The sequence below is a fragment of the Mixophyes fleayi genome, chromosome 3 (genome assembly GCF_038048845.1).
Source record: "Mixophyes fleayi isolate aMixFle1 chromosome 3, aMixFle1.hap1, whole genome shotgun sequence".
In the NCBI taxonomy this organism is placed as follows: Eukaryota; Metazoa; Chordata; class Amphibia; order Anura; family Limnodynastidae; genus Mixophyes; species Mixophyes fleayi.
Genome location: NC_134404.1, coordinates 87,381,928 through 87,404,393, shown reverse-complemented (window position 1 = coordinate 87,404,393; position 22,466 = coordinate 87,381,928). Strand labels below are relative to the sequence as shown.

The following is a 22,466-nucleotide window of genomic DNA, read 5'->3' as shown; positions in this document are numbered from 1 at the left end:
GTTGTTATGATCATCTTTATATCCTTTAAATCTAGAAATAATATATTACATGAAGGTTACCCCTGATGCCACAAGGTGGCAGCAATTTGCAAATTAATAATAAATGACTGAAATTTTATTGTAGGAGAGAGAAAAGGAGTTAGAGAGAGAAAGGGACAGAGATAAGAAAGATAAAGAAAAATTTGATTACCGTTCAAAAGAAAAGAAAGACAAAGATGAGTCTACTCCAACCAGAAAAGAAAGGTCAGTAAAGTTTATATGTGTACATTATACAATAAAAGGTTAATAATATAAACCATTGTGTTAACTTATGTAATGCACTGAGAAATTCATATATTAAATCTGCAATCTTTCAAGTTATGCAAGTCTTTCCAACTGATGAGATGTAAAATAGTTACCAAGAAGTTTTTGGGGGGGTGGGGCGGGGAAGCGAGTGGGGTTTAACAAGTAGCTTGTTTTTTCCTTAAGCTCTACTCATAGTGCATCAAATGCTTCTGTGACCGCTTGGCCTACTCTACCACCCTGACACAGGGAGGAGTTTTTACAGATTTGTTTCTTTTTACTATCCATAAACTTCCATTACTGACCACTCCTACTGGTGTTATTAAGCCACCAAAATGTAAGCGGCAACTGTGCACCTTCGTGGTGTCCCCAGTTGTAGAGTGGTCGTGCCACCAGTCTCCTTCACTGGCACTTGGAAACATTTACTTCTAGTTCGTGTCTGTAGCTGCTACCGCACCTCTTTGCCTGTGTCTGCAGCTGGTTCATCCTGACTGCATAGTTTGGATCAGGACTGCTGGCAGAGTGTTAGTGTGTTCGCACTTATCTGATGATAGCATGATTTCACCAAATATAGGTGTCTTGTAGGAATAGAGCAGGGTCTAACAATAGTAGTGTTTGTTTTGTAGCTCTTAATAGAGCTGTTACACACGAGAGTTAGTAATGATAAACACACAGGCCGATGCGCTTTACATTGGGTTTTGCTTTCAAATGCACACATTAGCAGGGGGTAATTCTGGAACTTGTTAACACCTTTAACATTGCACTCTTGCCTTGGCGAGGGAGAGCTTCTCCTCCTCTCCACCCTGGTGCCACTAGGTCTGGGCTGGGAGATTTAATTATTAAAGACCTGCGCTGGGGTCTCTTGTCTCCATCAAAGCCCAATTCGACTTGAAAGGGATAGTAGCCAGACTCTGTGACAGTCATCTTCCTGCTGCCGCAGTCGGAGCTCTTTCAGCTTTGTTGTCGAACTTCGCTCCCAGGGGCCCTCAGAGGGCATTGTAATGTTAAGGGTCTGGTGCTGCTGCACTCTCTGGTCCCCAAGTGGGGAACTGAGTTGCAGAAGCCACAGTCGCCCCCCTTCCATCTCACACACTCGAACTAGCAGGGTTCAAGCGAACTCTGCCTGGCGCTACTGTGGTTGCTTCTAGCGAAGCCTGCTACAACTCCCAGCACTTGACTTGGGCTTGCCAATTCACATTGGGCCACCAGGATTCAGGGAACCCTATTTAACACAGCGCTATGGATCCCGTGAATGGGTTTTGAAATGACGTCATTATGCTGTGCGGTGCACCCCATTTCTCACTTGGCCTTCAGGGTTAGTTTAGATCAGTTGTTTGTTTAACTCATTTGAAAATGTATACAAAGCACGCTATGCTGACATGTCATCTATTAATTTAGCAGTATAGTTTGACTTAAATGTCTGTATTCTTTGTCAGAGAGTAATACTTCTATGTGAAGCGTGGACCAAGCCTGATTATAATTTTTCAGGTGTCCAGCAAGTTGCTGTCAGTTTATCCTCTCAATAGCAAGGATACAGTGAAAATGAGTATCTCTGCCTAAGGTACATGGTCCCATGTCTAAGATCACCACCATTACAATTGCATATAATGTTAACTTAGAGATGGCATGAATAGGAAAATTGAGGACAGCCTTAAGTCTGTTGACATAGCACCATGTATGACCCATACTTATTTTGGTCATTTAAGTCAGTCGAGAGGTGGTCTGTGCAATTGTGGAGGGTTTGCAGTCTGATATACCCAGATTGGATTTGCTAACTGGTGGAGCACATCCATGATACCTTCGAAAATTTAAATAATTTCAGTCTTGGCAGTCTCTGCACACTTTGCCCTCTTGCTATCACACTGGGAGACGGGTGTAGAGCCAAAAGGACTGGAGTCCCTGCCATTTTCTGTGAAGGTCTTGTTCTGTCCTGTAGACTGTTTCCCTTACTACAGAGGGAGAGAATTCTTTTCTACCTCTTTATATGCTCCGGATGAAGGGCTCTAGGTTTTCGCTCCTTTAGACCCTCTGGGAAGGCGAAGAGTCAGACTTCCAGAGTACAAGTCTCTGCTCCTTGTTGTGGTCAACAAAGGTGGAAACTTGCGCAGTGAAGCATCCAGCTTCAAAGACTTCAGACAAACAACATGACAGTAGGTCACACCCACACAACATCTCCCGTGGTGGGAGCCAGTTTGCTTCTCTTCTGAGACCTGTGGCTCAATTCCATCACAGATGCCAGGGCGAAAGGAATCCTTTCTTGTGTATACATTGTACATCTCCTGAAATCCCAGCCCAAATGGTTTTTCACTACCAGCCTTCCTGGAGGCTAAACAAAGTGGTTTTCTCTACAGGAAGCTATTCAGCCTTGATCTGATTGGGGGCTTGCTCCTTAGCTGAGACTGTCCCTACCCCTATTCCTAAGAGCTCTTAATCAACTGCTTTGAAGGCTTCCCTGGTTCCTGCTTGACCTTACCAGGAGTTCCGCACAGCCCTGGCCAGAAGCTTCCTTCCCGAGGGAATCTGATGCAGTGCCGACTGGTGACTACCCTGCCCTGTTCTATACCAAGGATCTACAACTGGCCATTTTGCAGCAGTGGAATAGCTCCCTCTCAACCCCTTTCTCCTGGAACACCGTTTTGCAAGCATTGGCCATAACTACTATTCCTTTGCCTCCCAATGACCTGCCAGAGAAAAGCTTTTAACAATAAATAGAACAGTCACATGTTGCCCACGAAAAAGTTAATTCCAAGTATGAACTGCTCTATGCAATTTCATTAACTGTAATAAAATGTTAAGCGGCTCAGCAGTTGTGCACATATTTACTCTTGCGGCGAAACTATACATTACACCCCACTTTAAAAAAAAACAAAAGAAACTGATTGTGATCAGATCCCAATTTTTAGCCATAGTTATATGCTTGTCTTTCTGCCTCAATTTTGTTCAATGCACATTATGAGCTTGAGTAAACCGATGGAGACAACCTGTTTTTCACAGTTAACGCGACAGAATTAACATGTTGGCTTTTGCAGAACTTTAAAACCTATGTTCTGATCTGTTTTGTTGAACACATATTCCTTTCCCTTGCATTGGTAGTTTTCAACTCCTTTCCAGATCAAAATTACTTCTGCTTAAAAGAAACAGCAAATTTTTCTTGAAAGCAAAGTTCACTAGTGTATGCCATGGCCTAGCTGAAGGGCTATTGGACTGCATGTTATCTGAGTTTTCAAGTTTATTTTTCTTCAAATCTGTTATCGTAGGTACTAGAATTGTTATAATGCATACTAAGTAATCATTCATCTCTTATGCCAATTAGGAAAAAGCGTCACAGTGGGTCACCCAGTCCATCACGCAGTAGCAGTAGTAAGAGAGGCAAATCTCCTTCACCAAAATCAGAACGTTCTGAAAGATCACATAAGGACAACTCCAGATCCAGGTCCTCTCATAAAGATTCTCCAAGAGATGTCAGTAAAAAGGCTAAAAGGTGAGCTATGAAAAAAAAAAATACATGTGTTCAATAATTTGTAGAGGTTGGTATATGGCAGCGAATGAAATGTCCAGTAGAACCACAAAACGGAGAAGCAGCCGCTCAAAAGTTGTAGAAAATATTTTTTTTTATGTAGGGCTGAAAACCTTTTGATAAATTATTGGTGCCTCCACAGCAGCACAAGTTGCATAGTTTGGTTTCCACCACTTGGATGTATTCTTCAGACATTTTTTTGCAAATGTTATAACCTGAAATAACATTTTCACCCTCAAAATCTGATGTACTATATACTGTGGTGCTTTTGGGAGCACTTGCACAAAACGTGCTCGGACAGGTGTGTAAAGCATTAGGGGTTTTTATTTTTGTTTTTGTATATGTTTTAACATAACTTTTTAAATTAACTTTAAGCAGTGGCTTTTTTTATTCGAGAAATTCTCTTGAACATTTCCATAGAGATGTTGTAAATCGGCCTTCATCTGTTGACGATGATAATAATAATAATAAGGGACTGATGTGAATGACAAAAATTCCTAGTACGGTGCAACTTAACTGGTGACGCTATATAAATAATTGGTGGTAATAATAATATGTGACCTGTTCTCGCATTCGTATCTGCTACAGTTAATTGCTTATCTCAAAACATGTCAATGATGTGGTCTTTCACCGATTTTGTGATAGACGTTTCATGCAATGGTTTATACTGTACAGTGTAGTCTCAATGTTCAAAGACTTCTTTATGTTCCAGGTCACCATCTGGCTCTCGAACACCTAAAAGGTCTCGAAGATCACGGTCAAGGTCACCAAAAAAATCTGTGAAAAAGTCTAGGTCCCTGTCCAGATCCCCTCACAGATCTCACAAAAAGTCAAAGAAAAGCAAACACTGACAGAACTTAACCTCAATTATTTTTCCTTTCTTTTTCTTTTTTTTTTTTTTCTTTTTTTAAATGTTTTTCGTTTTTCAATGAAGATGTCATTTAATGATGCTTTTTTTTCTGTGCCTGACGTGTCAGATTTAAAAATAAATAAATAAAAATTGGAAACGAGTAAAAATCACAAAAGTCCCGTAAGGTAGCATTCCTACATTTTCTGTGAATGCATGTGTATACTTATAAGTAACTGCATCTGTAGAACTTGTCACTGTTTTATATTGTAAAAAATAATCCTGTCCACTGTGGTTATGTATTTCCTCTAAATGAACCATTTTGTGCTAAGAATTTCACCACATTGTCTGTATATGATCTGCTGGCGGTAGTAAACTTTTTTTTTTTTTTTTTTTTTTTTCCCTCCCACCTTCCATTTTGTTTTAGGATGTTATAAAGTCATTGTTTCCATGCCTTTTTTTTTTTTGTTTGTTTTTTATGTTTTTTTTGTAACTAAAAATTTGCGTTGGGTTTCAAATAAAATCTGAACTGATTATTAACAGCTTGCTTGAGACATGGTTGGATGAATGACGTCTACTGATGCACATCAAGATGAGCTTGTGTTTATATACTGTTAATGTGATTTTCTCCTGTATTATCAACAGTTCAAGGTGATTTTTTTTTTTTTTTTTACACCTAAGAACTGTCCTATCCAGCAAATGGGATTTTCTCTTTCCTGCCATTGGGAGAGACTGCGACTATTGCGGTATAGTAGGTGTAATTGGAGCTAGGGCACTTTAACTCTTAAACTGTTGAAGGATAGCTACTCCCCTACTATACCCATTCCATGGGAGATATGTTCAGTTTTAGTTAAGTTCCCTTTGGCATAAAGCATTTTTTGTTAAAGGCTGTAGCCCTGTGTTTTTGTTTTCTATTTTTGAGATTACCATCTGTTTTCATACAGTGTAGTATATGCTAATTGGTTTTGGGGACCAGCTGTACTGTTATAAGTACTGACATTACCCTTAATGTGACACCACTACAGTGATGAACAAAAGTTTTGAGAGTGACACAAGTATTGGTTTTCACAAAGTTTTTGTCAGATGTTGCTATGATATACTGAAGTAAAAATTACAAGCATTTCATAAGTGCCAAAGGCTTTTAATTACAATTACAAATTACAGTGTGAAGCACCAGTGTGTGTGACTCGTACATATAATGACCAGTGTGAGACAGGGTGCTGTGATCAGCACTTTCTGTGAATGCCTAAGCGCGGGCTCTTCCAAGACTGCAGAAGCAAAGTCACTGACGACATCCATATCCGAAGTCACTCGAATACTATCTCAGGCCACAGAGGTAGGTGTGCCTTTTCCTTCTCTACACTCAGCACTAGCTGTGAAGCAGGTATGTGTCTTGACCACTAGTGGGGGTTTCCAGGCAGTCATTAGTCAGCTATTGGTTTATCTAGGGCTGCTTCCTCATTGGAATGTCTGCTTCGCTCCCCCTAGAGGAAAACTGGTAAGCTCCATATTCCTGAACTAATAAAGACCTTCGTTTCTACTTCTGATCTCTTTGAGGAGGATTGGGAGTTAGTACACGTGCTCGAGGGCCTGGACCCTTCTGGTGTTACGGATGCCTCCAGTATACTTAATGTGAATGGCTTAGTCCTGGGGGTTTGACAGACTTGGCTTTGCAGCATATGCACTTACAGATTCTTCTTACTTCCTCTTGTCACAAGACAGAGGAAACATGATTTTACGCCATCTTCTCAGCCTGAGTTCTAGATTCCAATTGCCGGAAAATGTAATTTTAATTTTTCCCCAATTTTCCATTGGCAGAGTCTATTAATGGCAGATTACTTTAAGGGTAGATTCTCCCATTGCCTGCTTCTGTAGAACTATAATACTGGGGAGCAGCCTTGCTCTGGATCAGTATGTGTACAAAATGTAATTTTCTCCTTAGATCTGCACATTTAGCAGCAGTCATTTTGTGCTGCCTGATCAATGGACTTGGAGCGGCATAACCCTCAGCCATCTTTGGATGCAGTCTCTGCATTTTCCCCAGGGTATTTTGCACTCATAATAGCAGCCAAGTGTTTCTTGAGGTTATGTTCTTGAGCTGCGGATGCAGGATTTAAAAACAAATATTAACATTTCCAGTGTCACCGTTTCTAGTTTAGAACTGGAGAGTTCTTTGCTGTGGGTACAGGAAACAAGACTTCTTTTCTACCAGTCAGCCATCCTTTCCTTCGGTCCTGGAACCTAAACGGGCCCTGTAGTAGCAGATCTTCATGAAGCGGTAGATACCACCCTGGCTCACAGAATGTCTGCAAACCAGACCTGACGTGGCCAATGTGGAGCCACCAGGATCACGGGTAGTCCTTGTTTCACTCGTCTGAGTTCTCTGGCCGGCATTGGAATGGGAGGAACAGATATCCCAGCTGGAACTCCCAGCACGGCATTGTCATTACAGCCACTGCTACCGCCAGAGGATCCTTTGTTCTCAAGCAGAACTTGTCCACTTGCCTGTTCTGCAAAGAAGCCATTAAGTTGATGTCGGGCAGACCCCACTCCCGGCCAGCGACTGAAAAACCTCCATATGGAGGGATCACTCACCAGGCAGCATCTCGTGTCTGGTCAGGTCGTTGGCCTTGGTGCCCCCTAGTGTGTTTGCAAGAAAATAAAATGCAAGCAGGAAGAAATGGTCACAAAATATTGTCAGAATAGAGCAGTAAAGGAGGATACTGATTTGTCTCTGGGTAGTAGCCCAAACAGTATCTCCCAAACCTTGTGCTTAATAATATCTGTACTGAATGAGTATATATATATGTATATGTATGTATGTATGTATATATGTATGTATGTATGTATGTATGTATGTATATAATGTTAACCCGTGCATGATACTCATGCATTCTAGTCAAATCAAGCTACTTAAGGTGTTAAAAAGGTTCTTGTCATGCATTTGGGCCATAGCCCAGGCCTCCTCAGGGGAAGAGCGTTACTTCCCGAAGTAAGCGCCCTTTTTCAACGTGGTTTTGTCCACATGTCACCACCTCATCATTTTTCTCCATCACCTGATCCTTCATTTTCATCGCCACATCTATCCAGACACAGGGATCTGTCACCCCGGCAACCACCAACCACTCCCAACTGTCACTTCTCCTTCAAGAAATATATATATATATATATTTTTTTTTTAAATCTTTATAAACACTTAACAAATTAAATACATCTTAGTATACCAAATTTCAGCCCTTTCTGAATTTTTTTTTCCACTCACACTAAGAATTTAGTAGGTCAGTGTATAACTCCGCCCCGCAGGTGGCGCTGCAGCTTGGTTTTATTTTTTACACACACACACACACACACACACACACACTACTAAGCATTTATATTATAGATATATCCCAAATTCTTTTGCCAGCCGGGTGGCATGAAGAAGCAGCTGGATGAGGGCAGTTGTAATAAAATGTTGGATGTTATTGCCCACACCTGACAGGGCTGGTCAGACTGGTGCTCAGTAGTCTAACACACCCTGCTGGCTATAGTGCCTGTTATAATAGGAAAAACAATAGTTAATTCTATTATGATAGGACTCTGCTGGATCGCTCGCTATCTCTTGCCAACTACCCTCTGAACCGTGTGGGGAGAGAGGTCTATGTAGCATAGGGAATGTACAACTTGCCTCTAGCTGATAACGGGCAGCTGCCGTTTTCTCTAATTTAAGGGACACAACAAGTCACCACTTTCTGCTGCTCCTTGTTCCTCCAATATCCATTATGGAGTGCTTGTCTTGTTATCAAGCACCCTAATGGTACCGCTTGTTACTCTGGCGGATGTGCTGACTTTTTTTTTTATATGAGCCCGCAGTGACCTTTAGCTCATCCGTGACACTGTGGTCCAAGCCCCTCTCATTACTAGGGAACTTGGAACTGGCCTAAAAATGGTGGCCTGCATCGGGATTGCGTCACTTTCTGCCGACTAGCAGCTCCAGTCACTCGCCTGTCAGTTCAGACTGCTGTCACTTCTTTTAGTGATCTGGAGTACCAGAGCCGTCTGTCCTGGCAATGCAGCAGCTTGAGGTACTATGAGGAAATGTGTTTCCAACACAGCACCATTAAGTAGCAGTGCTGCACCTAATATGTAAAGAAAGATAAAATAGATGAAAATTAAAGAAATTCCCCCTTAGTCTGTAAGAAATGCTGCAGAGCAGCACACAAGCCCAACTCCTTGGGTGCTCAAATTACACTGAGGATGTAGAGGGGAGGAGTCTGTCTTTAGGTTAAACAAATAATTAAATGTTTAAGTGCCAACTCCTAGCTTCCCTCATACAACACATGGTAACAGTGTCCCTCAGATAGGATGAAAGAGAAACAAGTTTCACAGAATCTAAAGGTTAAAACTAGATGTGTGCATCGGCCACTTTTGGGGTTTTGGGTTCTGATTAGTTTTGACAAAACACCCCACGAAAGGTTTTGGTTCTGATTTTTTTTTTTTAAAAACAAAAAATGCTAAAATCCATATTTTTTTTATTTTTTTTCACTCCTACACTATTATTAACCTCAATAACATTCATTTCCACTAATTTCCAGTCTATTCTGAACACCTCACAATATTGTTTTTAGTCCAAAAGGTTGCACCGAGGTAGCTGGATGTCTAAGCTAAGCGACACAAGTGGGTGGCACAAACACGTGGCACTGCAGTGGCAGACAGGATGGCAGTTTGCTAGAGGTGCAAGATGGAATTGTCCTTGGGCCCTCCCACCCACCCTGATGTTGAAATAGGACATTTGCACTTTAACAAACCAATCAGGAACAGTGAATGTAGTTTAATCTCTGGTACTAATATTTCTGGACTGCAGGAACAGTGAACGTAGTTTAATCTCTGGTACTAATATTTCTGGACTGCAGGAACAGTGAATGTATTTATATATATATATATATATATATATATATATATATATATATATATATATAGCAGTACTAATATTTCTGGACTGCAGGAACAGTGAACGTATCTAATATATAAATGTCTAGTGGCGTGTGTTAGTCTGTCTGTGTGTAAAAAATAAAACCAAGCTGCAGCGCCACCTGCTGGGCGGAGTTATACACTGACCTACTAAATTCTTAGTGTGTGGGAAAAAAAATTCAGAAAGGGCTGAAATTTGGTATACTAAGATGTTTTTAATTTGTTAATTTAATTTGTTAATTGATATTCTTGAAGGAGAAGTGACAGTTGGGAGTGGTTGGTGGTTGTCGGGGGTGACAGTGGGGAGTGGTTGGTGGTTGAGGCCTGGGCTATGGCCCAAATGCATGACAAGAACCTTTTTAACACCTTAAGTAGCTTGATTTGACTAGAATGCATGAGTATCATGCACGGGTTAACTTGTTATATATATATATATATATATATATATATATATATATATATATATATAGAGCAGTACTAATATTTCTGGACTGCAGGATCAGTGAACGTATTTATATATTGCAGTACTAATATTTCTGGACTGCAGGAACAGTGAACGTATTTATATATTGCAGTAGACATTTTTTTATACTTTTTTTAATAATTTTTTTATATTTTTTTAAATTATTTTTGTATAATTTTTTTTTATTTTTATTTTTTTTTATGATTTTTAAATAATTTTAAAATAACAAATGAATGGACTCAGCAGGACAGAGCACTGGACAAAGCACCACTGGACTCAGCAGGACAGAGCACAGGACAAAGTAACCACTGGATTTAGCAGGACAGAGTGACAGGACACAGGAGCACCATTACAAACTACAACCTCCCTCTTCCCTGATCTGAGCCCGACTGAAGATGGCGGCCGCAAGCGGGGAATTTATGCAATCCGAGTCTCGCGAGATCCGACGCGAGACTTGGACGTCATAGCCTCTGTTTAGTTTTTTTTGCCCGCCGGAAATACCTGAACAGTGCTCGGATCCCGTCGGATCCGCACTGTTTGGGTGGGCTCGGATTAGCGCAATCCGGGACCGCTCATCTCTAGTTAAAACGGGGGATGCAGTAAGACCTTGACAAAATGCTCAATATATAGGGTGATTGAACATGCAGATCTCCCTGCAGAAAAGTCTGAATCTGCAGGACTAGTCCCAGTCTTCTCTGAAAAAAGACTGACAGCTGAAACATGTACTTTTAAGCAGGGCCGGACTGGGACTAAAAATCGGCCCTGGCATTTAAAGCACACAGGCCCACCTCTGTTGATGAGCAGGAAAAAAAAAACACGTTCCGTGGCGCCGCCAAGGGGGTGGCTACATTATGTTGGGGGCTTGGTCAAAATGGTGTGTTGATACATACATTATAATAAAACATTACATTTATCAGGCCTTCCCTATCCACATTATGACACTACCAGCCCACTGTACTTATCTATGCTTCTGATGCTGCTGACATTCCTGTAGAGTGAGCAGGGAAGCTCTTCGTCTCACGAGATTAATAAATATCATGAGACTTAGAGCTCCTCGGCTTGCTCTGCAGGCTGTGCCCTGTCCAGGACTGGGAGCAAGGATTCCTCCTGCTGACCAGAACTGGATTAAGGCTATGGGGGCCCGGACACTTAGGGGGGTTCCTATGATGTAATTTGGCTATTAGACAAATTTTTGACAAATACACAGGCAATACTGTGAGCACTACTATTAGGTGCACACAGTTCTGCCTTAACAAGCAGTACAGTGTGAAGCAGGACATATCTTCCCAACTGTTCTTGTAGTCAGACCAAATCCTGACTCAGCGGGACAGTCACCCACCAAATTCAGAACAGTTGGCAGACTGCCCTGGTCTCTCCTACCTGTCTTGTCATGGTCACCACTTGTGGCTGCTGGTGTCTTTAGATCAGTTGCTGCTTGTCTGGATCCTGGAATATTGGATGCCCTATTTGGAAAAAAAAATGAGTGCATGAAATGTAGCCCCGGTGTTAAATCAATATAGCATCAACGTTTTAAAATTAGGCCTCACTCCAGCCCCAACATTAAAATACTAGTATTTACATTTGATAAATACATCTATTTCCCTTCAACTAGCCCTGACATTAAATAGTATTCCCATTTAATAAATAAAACTATTTCCCTCTGTCCTAAGAACCCAAGCAAGAAATTAAATAGCATTTACGTTTAATAAATATATCCATTTCCCACAACCAACCCATTCATTAACTCATAATTACATTTAATAAATAGACCTCATTTTCCCCAAACAGCCCCACATTCAATTAATAGCTCCCAAACCATCCCAGCATTAAATTAATAATCCAATCACCCCATCTTAAATTGATAGGCCCCACTGTTAAATTGCCCCACCATCACCCCACAAATAAAATAGCACCCAATAATTAGCCCATACCTGCAATTCACCATTAGATTAATAGCCTACCTCCCACATTATATTAAGACCCCACACACACATTATAGTCATACACTGGCCCACACACACACATACATTATGATCATACAATAGTCATACCCTGTCACGCACAAAACATACTATAGTTACACTGTTACACACACACTATAGTCATACACTGGCCCACACACACACACATACACGCTATAATCATAACCTGTCACACACAAAACATACTATATATACACTGTCACACACATACATACTATATTCATACCCTCTCACACATAAAACATACTATAGATACACTGTCACACAAACTACCCTCCCCTCTTTACCTTGTTCGCTCTGCGGTGCGCTCCATAGTCTCTCCTAACACATGGGACGGCACCTATCACATGGTGCACATCCCATGTGACACTCATCGCCAGAGCCATTCATAGGGGAGGAGGGGGGGACGTGCGGCCACCAGGAAGTGTAGGGCCGGCCCCATTGCTCAGCGCACAGACTGTCATTCCGGATTCTGGCATCTATGCGCTGAGCGATGGGGTCGGCCAGCTAGCAACCGGCCCATCTGTCCATCGGCCCTGCTTTTAAGTAACTATGGGCTAGGTTTACTAAAAATCATATTTGGCAGTGGTTTGGAACCCCACAAATTTATGCTGGTTGATTGCTCCAAACTGCCTTATTTACTATATATGGTGGTATGAGGCTTGAATGTAAAACTGCCATTGATGTTTCTAAGTGCCAAAATCGCAGGAATAAAAGAGCACTTTTTAAATACTTGCTTCTGAGAGGATAGTTAGCTCAAACATGTTTTCTGACATAGCTTGCCATTCCTAACGTAAAAGAAGGTACCATTGACATATTGTAGCAATCATTTGTTGATTATGGGCACAAAATTAAATTATGATTAACTTATGGGGGTAAATTTCATTTTTCTTTATATTATGGGGCAATATGAATACATAATTATATTTAGGGGAAATTTTTGTGAACGGGGAAATAATTATAATGGGGAAAACATTTATTATCTCATGATGGAGATTGCACACATGTGGCCCTACAAGTGTTGGTATGTACATGGGTGCAAGTGCATACTGGCACTTTAGTGCCATTTAATAAGTGTCATCCCATTATAAATAATTTTTGCACCCATTAGCAATCTAATTCTGCAGCGCTATATAAATAAGGCAATTAAATACTTTCCCTTAATAGAATTATAGAATCTTGTTGCCCAATAATATAATACAATATATTGCCTCTTTAATATAATGAAAAGTAAAAATTACTCCCATAAGTTAATTATTAATAAATTCTGTGCCCATAATCAATAAATAATGATTGTCACAGTAATTCACAAGTCTATAGTGGCTCCTTTTATTTTACAAATGGGAAAAGTAGCTTTGTATTTCTATCGTGGATATCATGGTGTTTTGTAAAACTGTTCTTCAGGCCTTTACTAAAAAAAAAAAAACGGGTGGCTTAATCACACCAAAGAAAAATGTTGTCCGGCACTCAGAAACAAACAATATATAAATCACTATATGTCAGCATATACATAAAGGAAAATGTTGGGCACAATATAGCTATATAGGGGTAAGTTCACCTGCCAGCGTCAAGACAGTGAAACACATATATATTCAGGGTGTCACACTTAAAACCTTCCCTGAATATCCATTTTGAAAAGCATGCGGCACTTGGAGGCAGTGCTCAACTCCCAAAAACAAACTAGAAGTTAGTGAAAGAGAACAAGGTGCACTTCTTTAATTAATGAAATTTGTACAAGTGAATGAAATCATTTGAGACGGCAGCCAAGGACAATTGAGACCAATGTGTATATGCCCTTTGCAGCGCCGGTGCTAGGGTCCTTGGCGCCCTAGGCACAGTGTGAAAATCGGCGCCCCCCTGTCAAAATTGGCGCTGCGCTTCCCTCCCCTCAGCTCCCCATGTCTTTAACTTACCTGCATGAAGCTGCTCCTCTCTGCTCTGTCTTCTCCCCTCCACTCACAGACACTGTCGGGCCGTGATGATGACATCATCACGGCCTGTCACTGTCAGTGAGCGGAGGGGAGGAGACAGAGCAGAGAGGAGCAGCTTCATGCAGGTAAGATTCATAGCCCCTTCCCTCCTCTCCTCCCCGTGGATTTCCGTTTTAAATGACCATAGTCATTTTTTTTTTAATTTCGAGGCGCCCTGCAGAGCCCGGCACCCTAGGCAATTGCCTGACCTTGCCTAATGGGAGCGCCGGGCCTGGCCACGTGTAAGATTTTAAAATCTGGGTCTACATCTCAGTGTGATCCTAATAAGCTTGGAAGAATTTCCTTTGATAAGCAGGTCATCCAAGTAAGGCATGTTAGTTACGCCTCTGGCTCTCAAGAGAGCTGACAATGTTGCTATGATCTTTGTAAAGATTTTTGGCACAGTCTTTTGAACAAAAGGGAGAGGACAAAATTGATAATGCTGAGATTAACTGCAAATCTGAGGAGGCACTGCCACATATTGGTAAGGTTGGTATACCTAATAATGCATTCATCACAGCAACTCCATCTTGAACATGTTGACTTGAAGATGATGGAGGTTCAAATCTTTCAGGTTCAATATTGGCCTAAAACACTATCTGGCTTTTGGACTAGAAAATGGTTTGAGTGAAAACCCAACCTTTCCTTTAGCTACTCTATGACAGCCCACACAATGGGTTAATCCCCTGATCAGCTAGTGTAGACAGGGAGAATTTTGTCCCACCTGGCCCATATATTTGGCAGCTCCTCTCCATGATGTCTTTTCTTCATGTCTCAGCAGTATTAGGACAGGGTAGTATAGTGGAATGTTTTTTGTTTTTATCTTTTATTGTATTCTAAAGGGCTTACCTGGTGAGGTTTCTGGCTTCCTCTATGCTGACTGCTATGTGCAGTTCCAGCTGGGCAGTTGGACGGGAGTTCTCTCTGATGATTGTTTGAGACTCCTGGTGGTTGTGCACGCAGGACGCGCACGCAGTACTGTTCTCTGTTAAGGCTCATCTGTAGGATGAATCAGGTGACATAATTATCTGTTAAGACTCACTAGGGCATATTCAACATGCGCAGTATTGCTGGTAATACGGTACCGCAATAACGCAGATTTTCGTACGCAACCCTATGAGCCGCGAACGAAAATCCACGTTATTGCGGTACCGTGGATTGACTTCGCGGGCCGTTCCGGCGTGATCCCGCAAACCGGATAGCTAATTAGCACTATGTTGACGTCAAGAGCAGGCACCGTATGTAAGCAACTGCAGCCCATTATATATGAGGTTCAGTGTTTTGCTTGGTGTTGGATGCTGCAGGATTTAGCAGCCATTTGGATTGTGCACTATGGACCAGGAGCCCGCCCCAAAACAGCTGAAGGACACCCCAAGGTAAGTTCTTAGTAAGGGGTCTTTATTACTCTTAGGATAGGTTACTTAGTTCCTTTTCTGTGTGTTTACAGTACCTCGATGGAGCTTGTGCAGGGAAAAAGGAAATGCAAAGTGAAAAATCATGTCAAGGATTGTCCCGGTCCATTATATGTGTCATGCACCCTGAACAATTCAGGCAGTTCTTTTCATGAATGGTTAAAATGATACAGGAGTTTCAGGCCCCAGAACAGAGAGCAACAAGGGCCAGGGTCCCTATAGTGGAAGATATGGAGGAAATGAGGCCAGGGCCGTCCTCTAAAACATTCAGCTCTACTCAGGAATGGGATTCCGACTCAGATAGTGAGGCTGAGGTGAAAGAGGAGACCAGAATGTTTAATTTGGATACTGTGAATATTATACTTAAGCACATTAACACATCTTTAGGTATTGAAGAGCCAGCAGTACCAATCAAACCGCAGGATGCATTGTTTTCAGAGCACCAAGTAAGGTCTAAAGTATTCTATACGCATAAGGTGGTTAAAGGCTTGATTGCTAAAGAATGTCAGGCTTTAGACAATAGTCATCCTAACATGGGGAGGCTAAATCGCATGTACCCTTTTCAGGATGAAGATGTGCTGAAATGGTGTTCGGTGCCTAAGGTGGATTCAGCCATAGCTGGCTTTTCCTCAAGGACCACTCTACCATGCGATGATGGGGGTCCATTAATAGATGCTATGGATAGGAGAATGGAGACTTCCTTCAAGAAATTACACATCTCAGGCATAACACTAAAGTCAGGGGTAGCCATGGCTTTGGTAGCTAGAGCCCTGAGGCTGTGGGCCAATACTCTACAAACGGATATTGAGGATAAAATAAATGGATTGTATCTTCTCAAATTCTTAGAGATTATGCAGAAAAGCATTGATTTCTTCTGTTAAATTGCATTGGATATGATTGTGGTTTCTTCGAGGAGCATGGCTTCAGCAGTAGTAGCAAGAAGGGCACTCTGGCTACGTCCGTGGGCGGCAAATCATCAATCTAAAAGCCGTCTGACAATGCTGCCATATGAAGCCAGTTTCTTGTTTGGCGAAAAACTGGATAATCTAATGCAGAGGCTAGCAAGTGGCAATGCTAATCGCTTACCACAGGACAGAAAGGTGAGACTTTTTCTTTCTTATTCTCCAAAGCAACAGTTTAAGGAAGACCGTGCCTATAGGCCAGGGAGACAATATTTTAGAAAACAGGATAAGGATAATATGGCAAGACAGTCTTTTTGGCCCTTTAGACCAAAAAGGGGGAAACAAGGACAGCAAAGACCCCAATAACTATCTATGCATCCTGTCTCTACTAACTCCAGTGGGCGGCAGGATATCACGCTTTGCAAAAGTTTGGATTCAGACCACACAAGACACATGGGTCCAGGAGATAGTCACCAAGGGATATGCTATAGAATTCCATAACTACCCTGGGTAGGGAACAAATTTATTCAGTCAAGAAGTCCCTCATCTTTCCTAGAACGGCAAGCATTGGAGGAAAGCCTAAGAGGCCTGGTGAGAACAAAAGCTATCGTACCAGTACCGTCTGGTCAGGAAAATATGGGCTTCTATTCCAGACTTTTCCTCGTCCAGAAACCATCAGGTGCCTTCAGGACAGTGCTAGATTTAAGGGCTCTCAACTGCTATGTGCAAGCAAAACATTTCCGGATGGAATCTGTCAACTCAATTCTCAAAGCAGTAGAAACAGGAGATTTTCTGACAGCAATAGACTTAAAAGATGTATATTTTCATATTCTGGTCACATCTCACCAGTAATTTCTGAGATTTTGCATTCAAGGGCGCCACTTCCACTTCACTTGCCTTCCATTTGGCCTTTCCACGGCTCCAAGAACATTCACTAAGATCCTTATAGTTCTCATAGCAGCCTTGGAAGTTACATCCCAGGTAATCCAGTTTCTGCAATGGCACGGTTGGTTAGTCAATCTAGCAAGAAGCCATCTGATACCATCACAACAGCTTGTGTTTCTAGGAGTGCAAATACATACACATACGGACAAAGTCTGCCTAGCTCAAGAGAGGGCAAGAGACAAAATCCAGTCCTTAGCACACCAAGTTCAAATCCAACCTCGTGTGTCAGCGCGAACGTGTCTGCGCCTCCTAGGAATGTTTTCCTCAAAGATAGGAATCCTCCCGTGGGTAAGATGGCATATGAGAGATCTTCAAGCAAACCTCTTTGTGCAGTGGGATCGTACAGTGGGGTCTCTAGACTGCAAAGTCAACCTCTCAAGATTGGCAAGGCAGTCCTTACATTGGTGGCAGCTTCCAGGCCTGAGAACACAAGGTGCCAGACTGGTGTGTCCTTACCACAGATGCCAGTTCACTGTCACGCTGTAGGCCTATGAAGGCTGATGGTTATCGTCAACTGCAGTAAGAACCAGAGGTTGCGGCAATGGAGTGCAGGGTATGTGAAGCTTCGACACCAGAGTGGCAGAGATGAAGTTTCCTGCAGATCCGGAATCCACAAAAGCAGAACAACTTAGGGAAGAGTCCAAGAATTTGAGAGTGACAGGCATCAGAAAACTGTTATCTTTGGAAGGAGAGGGAGAATGGAGACAGGAACCTAAAACAACCTCCCTGGTGTTGCCTAGGCGGTGAAGTTTTCCGGCCTCTTGGGACAAGAAGATAGCAGATGGCCGGATTCTCCACAGTACAGACACAGATGATTCTTGATACTGCGTTCCTTCTCATCCCGTGACAGGCGAGAGCGTCCAATTTGCATCGGCTCTTCCGCCGGGAGAGCTGGGGATTGAAAACGAGGAGCCAAACGTACAGTGCGACGACCTTGGACCCTCTCCTGAGAACGCTCTTGAAGGCGAATGTCTACCTTGACACACAGAGAAACCAAGTCGTCAAGCTTCGACGGAAGCTCTTGTGAAGCGAGTACGTCCTTGATAGGATCTGACAGGCCTTGCCAATAGGTGGCGGAGAGAGCTTCATCATTCCAGCCTAATTCTGAGGCTAAGGTACGAAACTGAACAGCGTATTGACCTGCAGTTAAGGAACCTTTGCATGTATTGTGGTAACAAAGGCCACTTACTTCGTGCTTGCCCTAACAAGTCAGGAAAAGACCAGGCCTAGGTGTTAGAGAAAATAATATCTTCAGAAACTTCTGTGTTGATTCCTTGTCTATGGTTCCCAGTCCACTGATGTTTCAACCTTTCTCGTTAGTGGTGCAGCCGGTAATTTCCATGACCTCAAATTGGCCCAGACTCTTGGTATCCCCTCGGTTAAGTTGGACTCTGAAATCACCGTCTGTGGTTTGGATGGTAATCCTCTGATTGGAGGCAGCATTCATGCCAGAACTCCACCTGTTCAGTTGTCTGTCAGTATCCTCCATTCAGAGGTTCTCTCATTCTATTGATCTCATGTGCTTCCGCTCCTTTGATCCTGGGGCATCCTTGGCTGCAAAGCCACATTGATTAGAAGAATGGAGAGATCATTTGCTGAAGTCTTAAGTGTTCATCCACCTGCTTGACTTTACCACTTCGTGTCCTTCGGCCTACTCTGGAATCTCTTCCTGCTCCTTACCAAGAAAGGCAGACTCTCTTCCCCCTCATCGGGATTATAATTGTGCAATCGATCTTATTCCTGGGTCTAAGTTGCCTAAAGGACGTTTATATGCAGGGCCACCTTAACTACATTATGGGCCCCCGGGCAATGCAGTGCACTGGGGCACCTAAATATAAACTTAATATTAACTTACCTTAAGTCCGATCCCCTTCTCTTCTTTTTTCCGCGCTGAGTCTCTCTGTTCTGCGCTCCTCCGTGCTGTGCTTGCAGTGAATGTTGGGCGTGACATCACTCCCAACATTCACTGCGAGCACAGCACGGAAGAGGGGACCAGGGAGGGAGCTGTATCACCAGCTGACGTGACCACAAGGTAAATATTTTCTTTTTTTTTTTGCAGGATTTTTTTTCAGCGCTGCCTCGGACGGGCCCCCTTGCCCACAGGGCCCCCGGGCACCTGCCCATTGTGCCCAATGGAAGAGATGGCCCTGCTTATATGCTTTGTCCATTCCTGAGACCCAGGCAATGGAGCAATACGTGGAGGAAAATTTTCAGAAAGGCTTAATTCGACCGTCCAAGTCTCCAGTAGGAGCTGGGAGTTTCTTTGTAGCCAAGAAAGATGACAGCTTGAGGCCTTGCATTGACTATCACGGTCTGAACAAAATTACGGTCAAAAATACATACCCGCTTCCTCTCATCTCTACACTCTTCGATCAATTGAAACTGCCCATCATCTTCTCTAAGATTGACCTTCGGGGTGCCTACAGTCTGCTTGGATTAAAGAAGCAGATGAGTGGAAAACAGCCTTCAATACCCACTTAGGGCATTACGAGTATTGGGTTATGCCATTTGGCCTCTGCAACGCTCCTGCAGTATTTCAAGATCTAATTAATGATGTTCTGCAGGAAATCTTAGGCAATTTGTTGTAGTCTACTTGGATGATATCTTAATCAATTTGCAGTCATTGGCTCAGCACCGCCAGCATGTCCGTGAAGTGCTCCTTAAATTTTGCCAGCACCACTTGTATGCTAAGCTCAAATAATGTGAATTTGGGGTCACCCGTGTTACCTTCTTAGGCTATGTCATCTCTTCCCGCGGGTTCTCAATGGATTATGACAAGGTGCGAGCAGTCCAGGATTGTGGTGCTTCCCACTAATTTGAAAGCCATTCATAAAAGATTTCTTGGTCTTGCCGTGCACAATCAGAGGTTCATCTGTTCATTCTCAACACTAGTGGCACCTATTACTGCTCTTACGTGTAAAGGTGCCAATACAGCTAATTGGTCGCTAGAAGTTTTAGCATCCTTTTCAGCCCTTAAAGTTGCTTTTACATCTTCTCCAATCCTCAAGCATACAAACCTGGAACTTCCGTTTATAGTCGTTGTGGATGCTTTAGACGTAGGGGTTGGTGCTATTTTTTCTCAGAGGGATCCACGGAACCAAAAGCTGAATCCTTGTGCATATTTCTTTTGAAAAATTCTCAGCCGCAGAGATTAATTATGATGTGGGTGACTGCGAATTATTAGCCATCAAATGGGCTCTGGAAGAGTGGCGACAGTGGTTGGAAGGAACTGCCCATAAAATCACCATATTCACGGATCATAAAAACCTTCATTTAGGCTGCCAAAACCTTGAATTTTAGACAAGTCTGATCAGCCCTCTTTTTTACATGTTTCAAGTTCTTAATTACATTTAGACCAGGCTCTAAGAACATCAAGGCTGATGCACTCTCTCGGAGCTTCAGGTTCTGTCATGATCCGCCTCCGGATTCTCGGCCCATCCTTCCGTCCTCCTTGATTCATGCTGGTTTGACCAAAGACCTTGGAGTTACACTTCGTCAATTTCAAAGAATTGACCCTGCTGAAACCCCTAACGTCAGGCTGTTTGTTCCAGTTCATCTGAGGAAATCTGTACTTGCCGAATACCATGAAAACAAATCTGGGCATACAGGAATATCTAAGACCATCAAGATTCTCTCATGTTGGGTTTGGTGTCCCACTTTGTCTTCTGATGTTCGGAGTTATGTCTTTTCCTGTGAAGTATTTGCCAGAAGTAAAGTCTCTAGAAACCACCCTTCGGGTCAGTTGATGCCCTTGTTTACTCCAGCTAATCTATGGACACATCTTTCAATGGATTGCATTGTTGATTTACCATGGTCATCTAATTAAAATACCATATGGGTGGTCGTGGATCACTTCAGGGGGGTGGCTCACTTTGTACCGATACCTAAACTGCCTGATGCACGAACTCTGGCCTCATTGTTCATTCAACATATTTTTTGGTTACACGGCCTTCCTGAGGACATTGTCTCTGACCGAGGTTCCCAATATGTCACCCACTTTTAGGAGATCTTTCTGCAGCCTGCTGGGAATGAAGGTTAGTCTATCATCCGCCTACCATCCGCAATCCAACGTACAGACGGAAAGAACTAATCAGTCCCTGGAACAATTCCTTCGCTTGTACATCTCCAAATTTCATGATAACTCTCTAATCCCGTGGGCTGAATTTGCCTGTAACAATTTTTGTCATTCCTCAACCCTCATATCTCCGTTTTTCTGCTACCTTGGTTTCCATCCCAGGGTGAATTCTCTCTTTTCTGTAATATCTCCTGGTGTTTCCAGAGCTTCTGCTTCTGCCTCATGGCTCAGAGTTATCTGAAAGAAAGTTCACTCTGCCTTGCTTCAGACCTCCTTCAGATCCAAGTACTTGTCGGATCGTCATCGAAGAGCTTGCTTCTTTAAAGTCGGTGATAAAGTTTGGCTCTCCACCCGAAATATCAAGCTCAAGCAGCCTTGTAGGAAACTAGGCCCCAGGTTCATTGGACTCTTTACTATTATCAAGAATATAAATCCTGTGGCTTTCAGACTTAAATTGTCTCCATCTTTAAAAATTCCAAACACATTCCATTGTTCTCTATTAAAACCTGTTGCCTTTCCTAATAAGTTTAATTTTCACAGACTACACAGACCCCGGTCAGTCAATGGAGATGGATTCCACAAATTCATTGTGGAGAAAATTTTGGATTCCAAGATATTTCAGGGGCAGATTCATTTCCTTGTACACTGGAAAGGCTACGGCCCGGAAGAACGATCTTGGGTTCCACAGAGGCACCTCCACACTGGCAAGCTCATCATGAGTTCTTTAGAAAGTTTCCTGGGAAATCTGGATGTTGGGGTACCTCAATCCCTCCACAAGGGGGCTATGTACAATTTATATTGCCATATATATTCCACAAGTTAACCCGTGCATGATACTCATGCATTCTAGTCAAATCAAGCTACTTAAGGTATTTAAAAGGTTCTTGTCATGCATTTGGGCCTAGCCCAGGCCTCCTCAGGGGAAGAGCGTTACTTCCCGACGCAAGCGCCCTTTTTTAACGTGGTTTTGTCCACATGTCACCACTTCATCATTTTTCTCCATCACCTCATCCTTCATCTTCATCGCCACATCCTTCATCAAGCTACTTAAGGTGTTAAAAACTCCCCACTGTCACCCCCGGCATCCACCAACCACTCCCAACTGTCACTTCTCCTTCAAG

The 22,466-nt window shown here is 42.6% G+C and overlaps 1 protein-coding gene and 1 pseudogene across 4 annotated transcripts in view; one reads left to right on the top strand and one right to left on the bottom strand.

Moving 5' to 3' along the window:
* U2SURP (U2 snRNP associated SURP domain containing) overlaps positions 1-5,186 on the top strand; it is a 50,372-nt gene extending 45,186 nt beyond the window's left edge. For all 4 annotated transcript variants that reach the window (XM_075201927.1, XM_075201929.1, XM_075201926.1 and 1 more), the window contains 3 exons: positions 125-243; positions 3,596-3,763; positions 4,512-5,186. In XM_075201927.1, the coding sequence (XP_075058028.1) occupies positions 125-243; positions 3,596-3,763; positions 4,512-4,650 (426 nt within the window). In that variant the 3' untranslated portion in view covers positions 4,651-5,186. The remainder of the gene's footprint in view (positions 1-124; positions 244-3,595; positions 3,764-4,511) is intronic.
* Positions 5,187-6,941: 1,755 nt separating this feature from the next.
* The window catches only part of LOC142143152 (uncharacterized), a 29,054-nt pseudogene continuing 13,529 nt past the window's right edge, over positions 6,942-22,466 (bottom strand).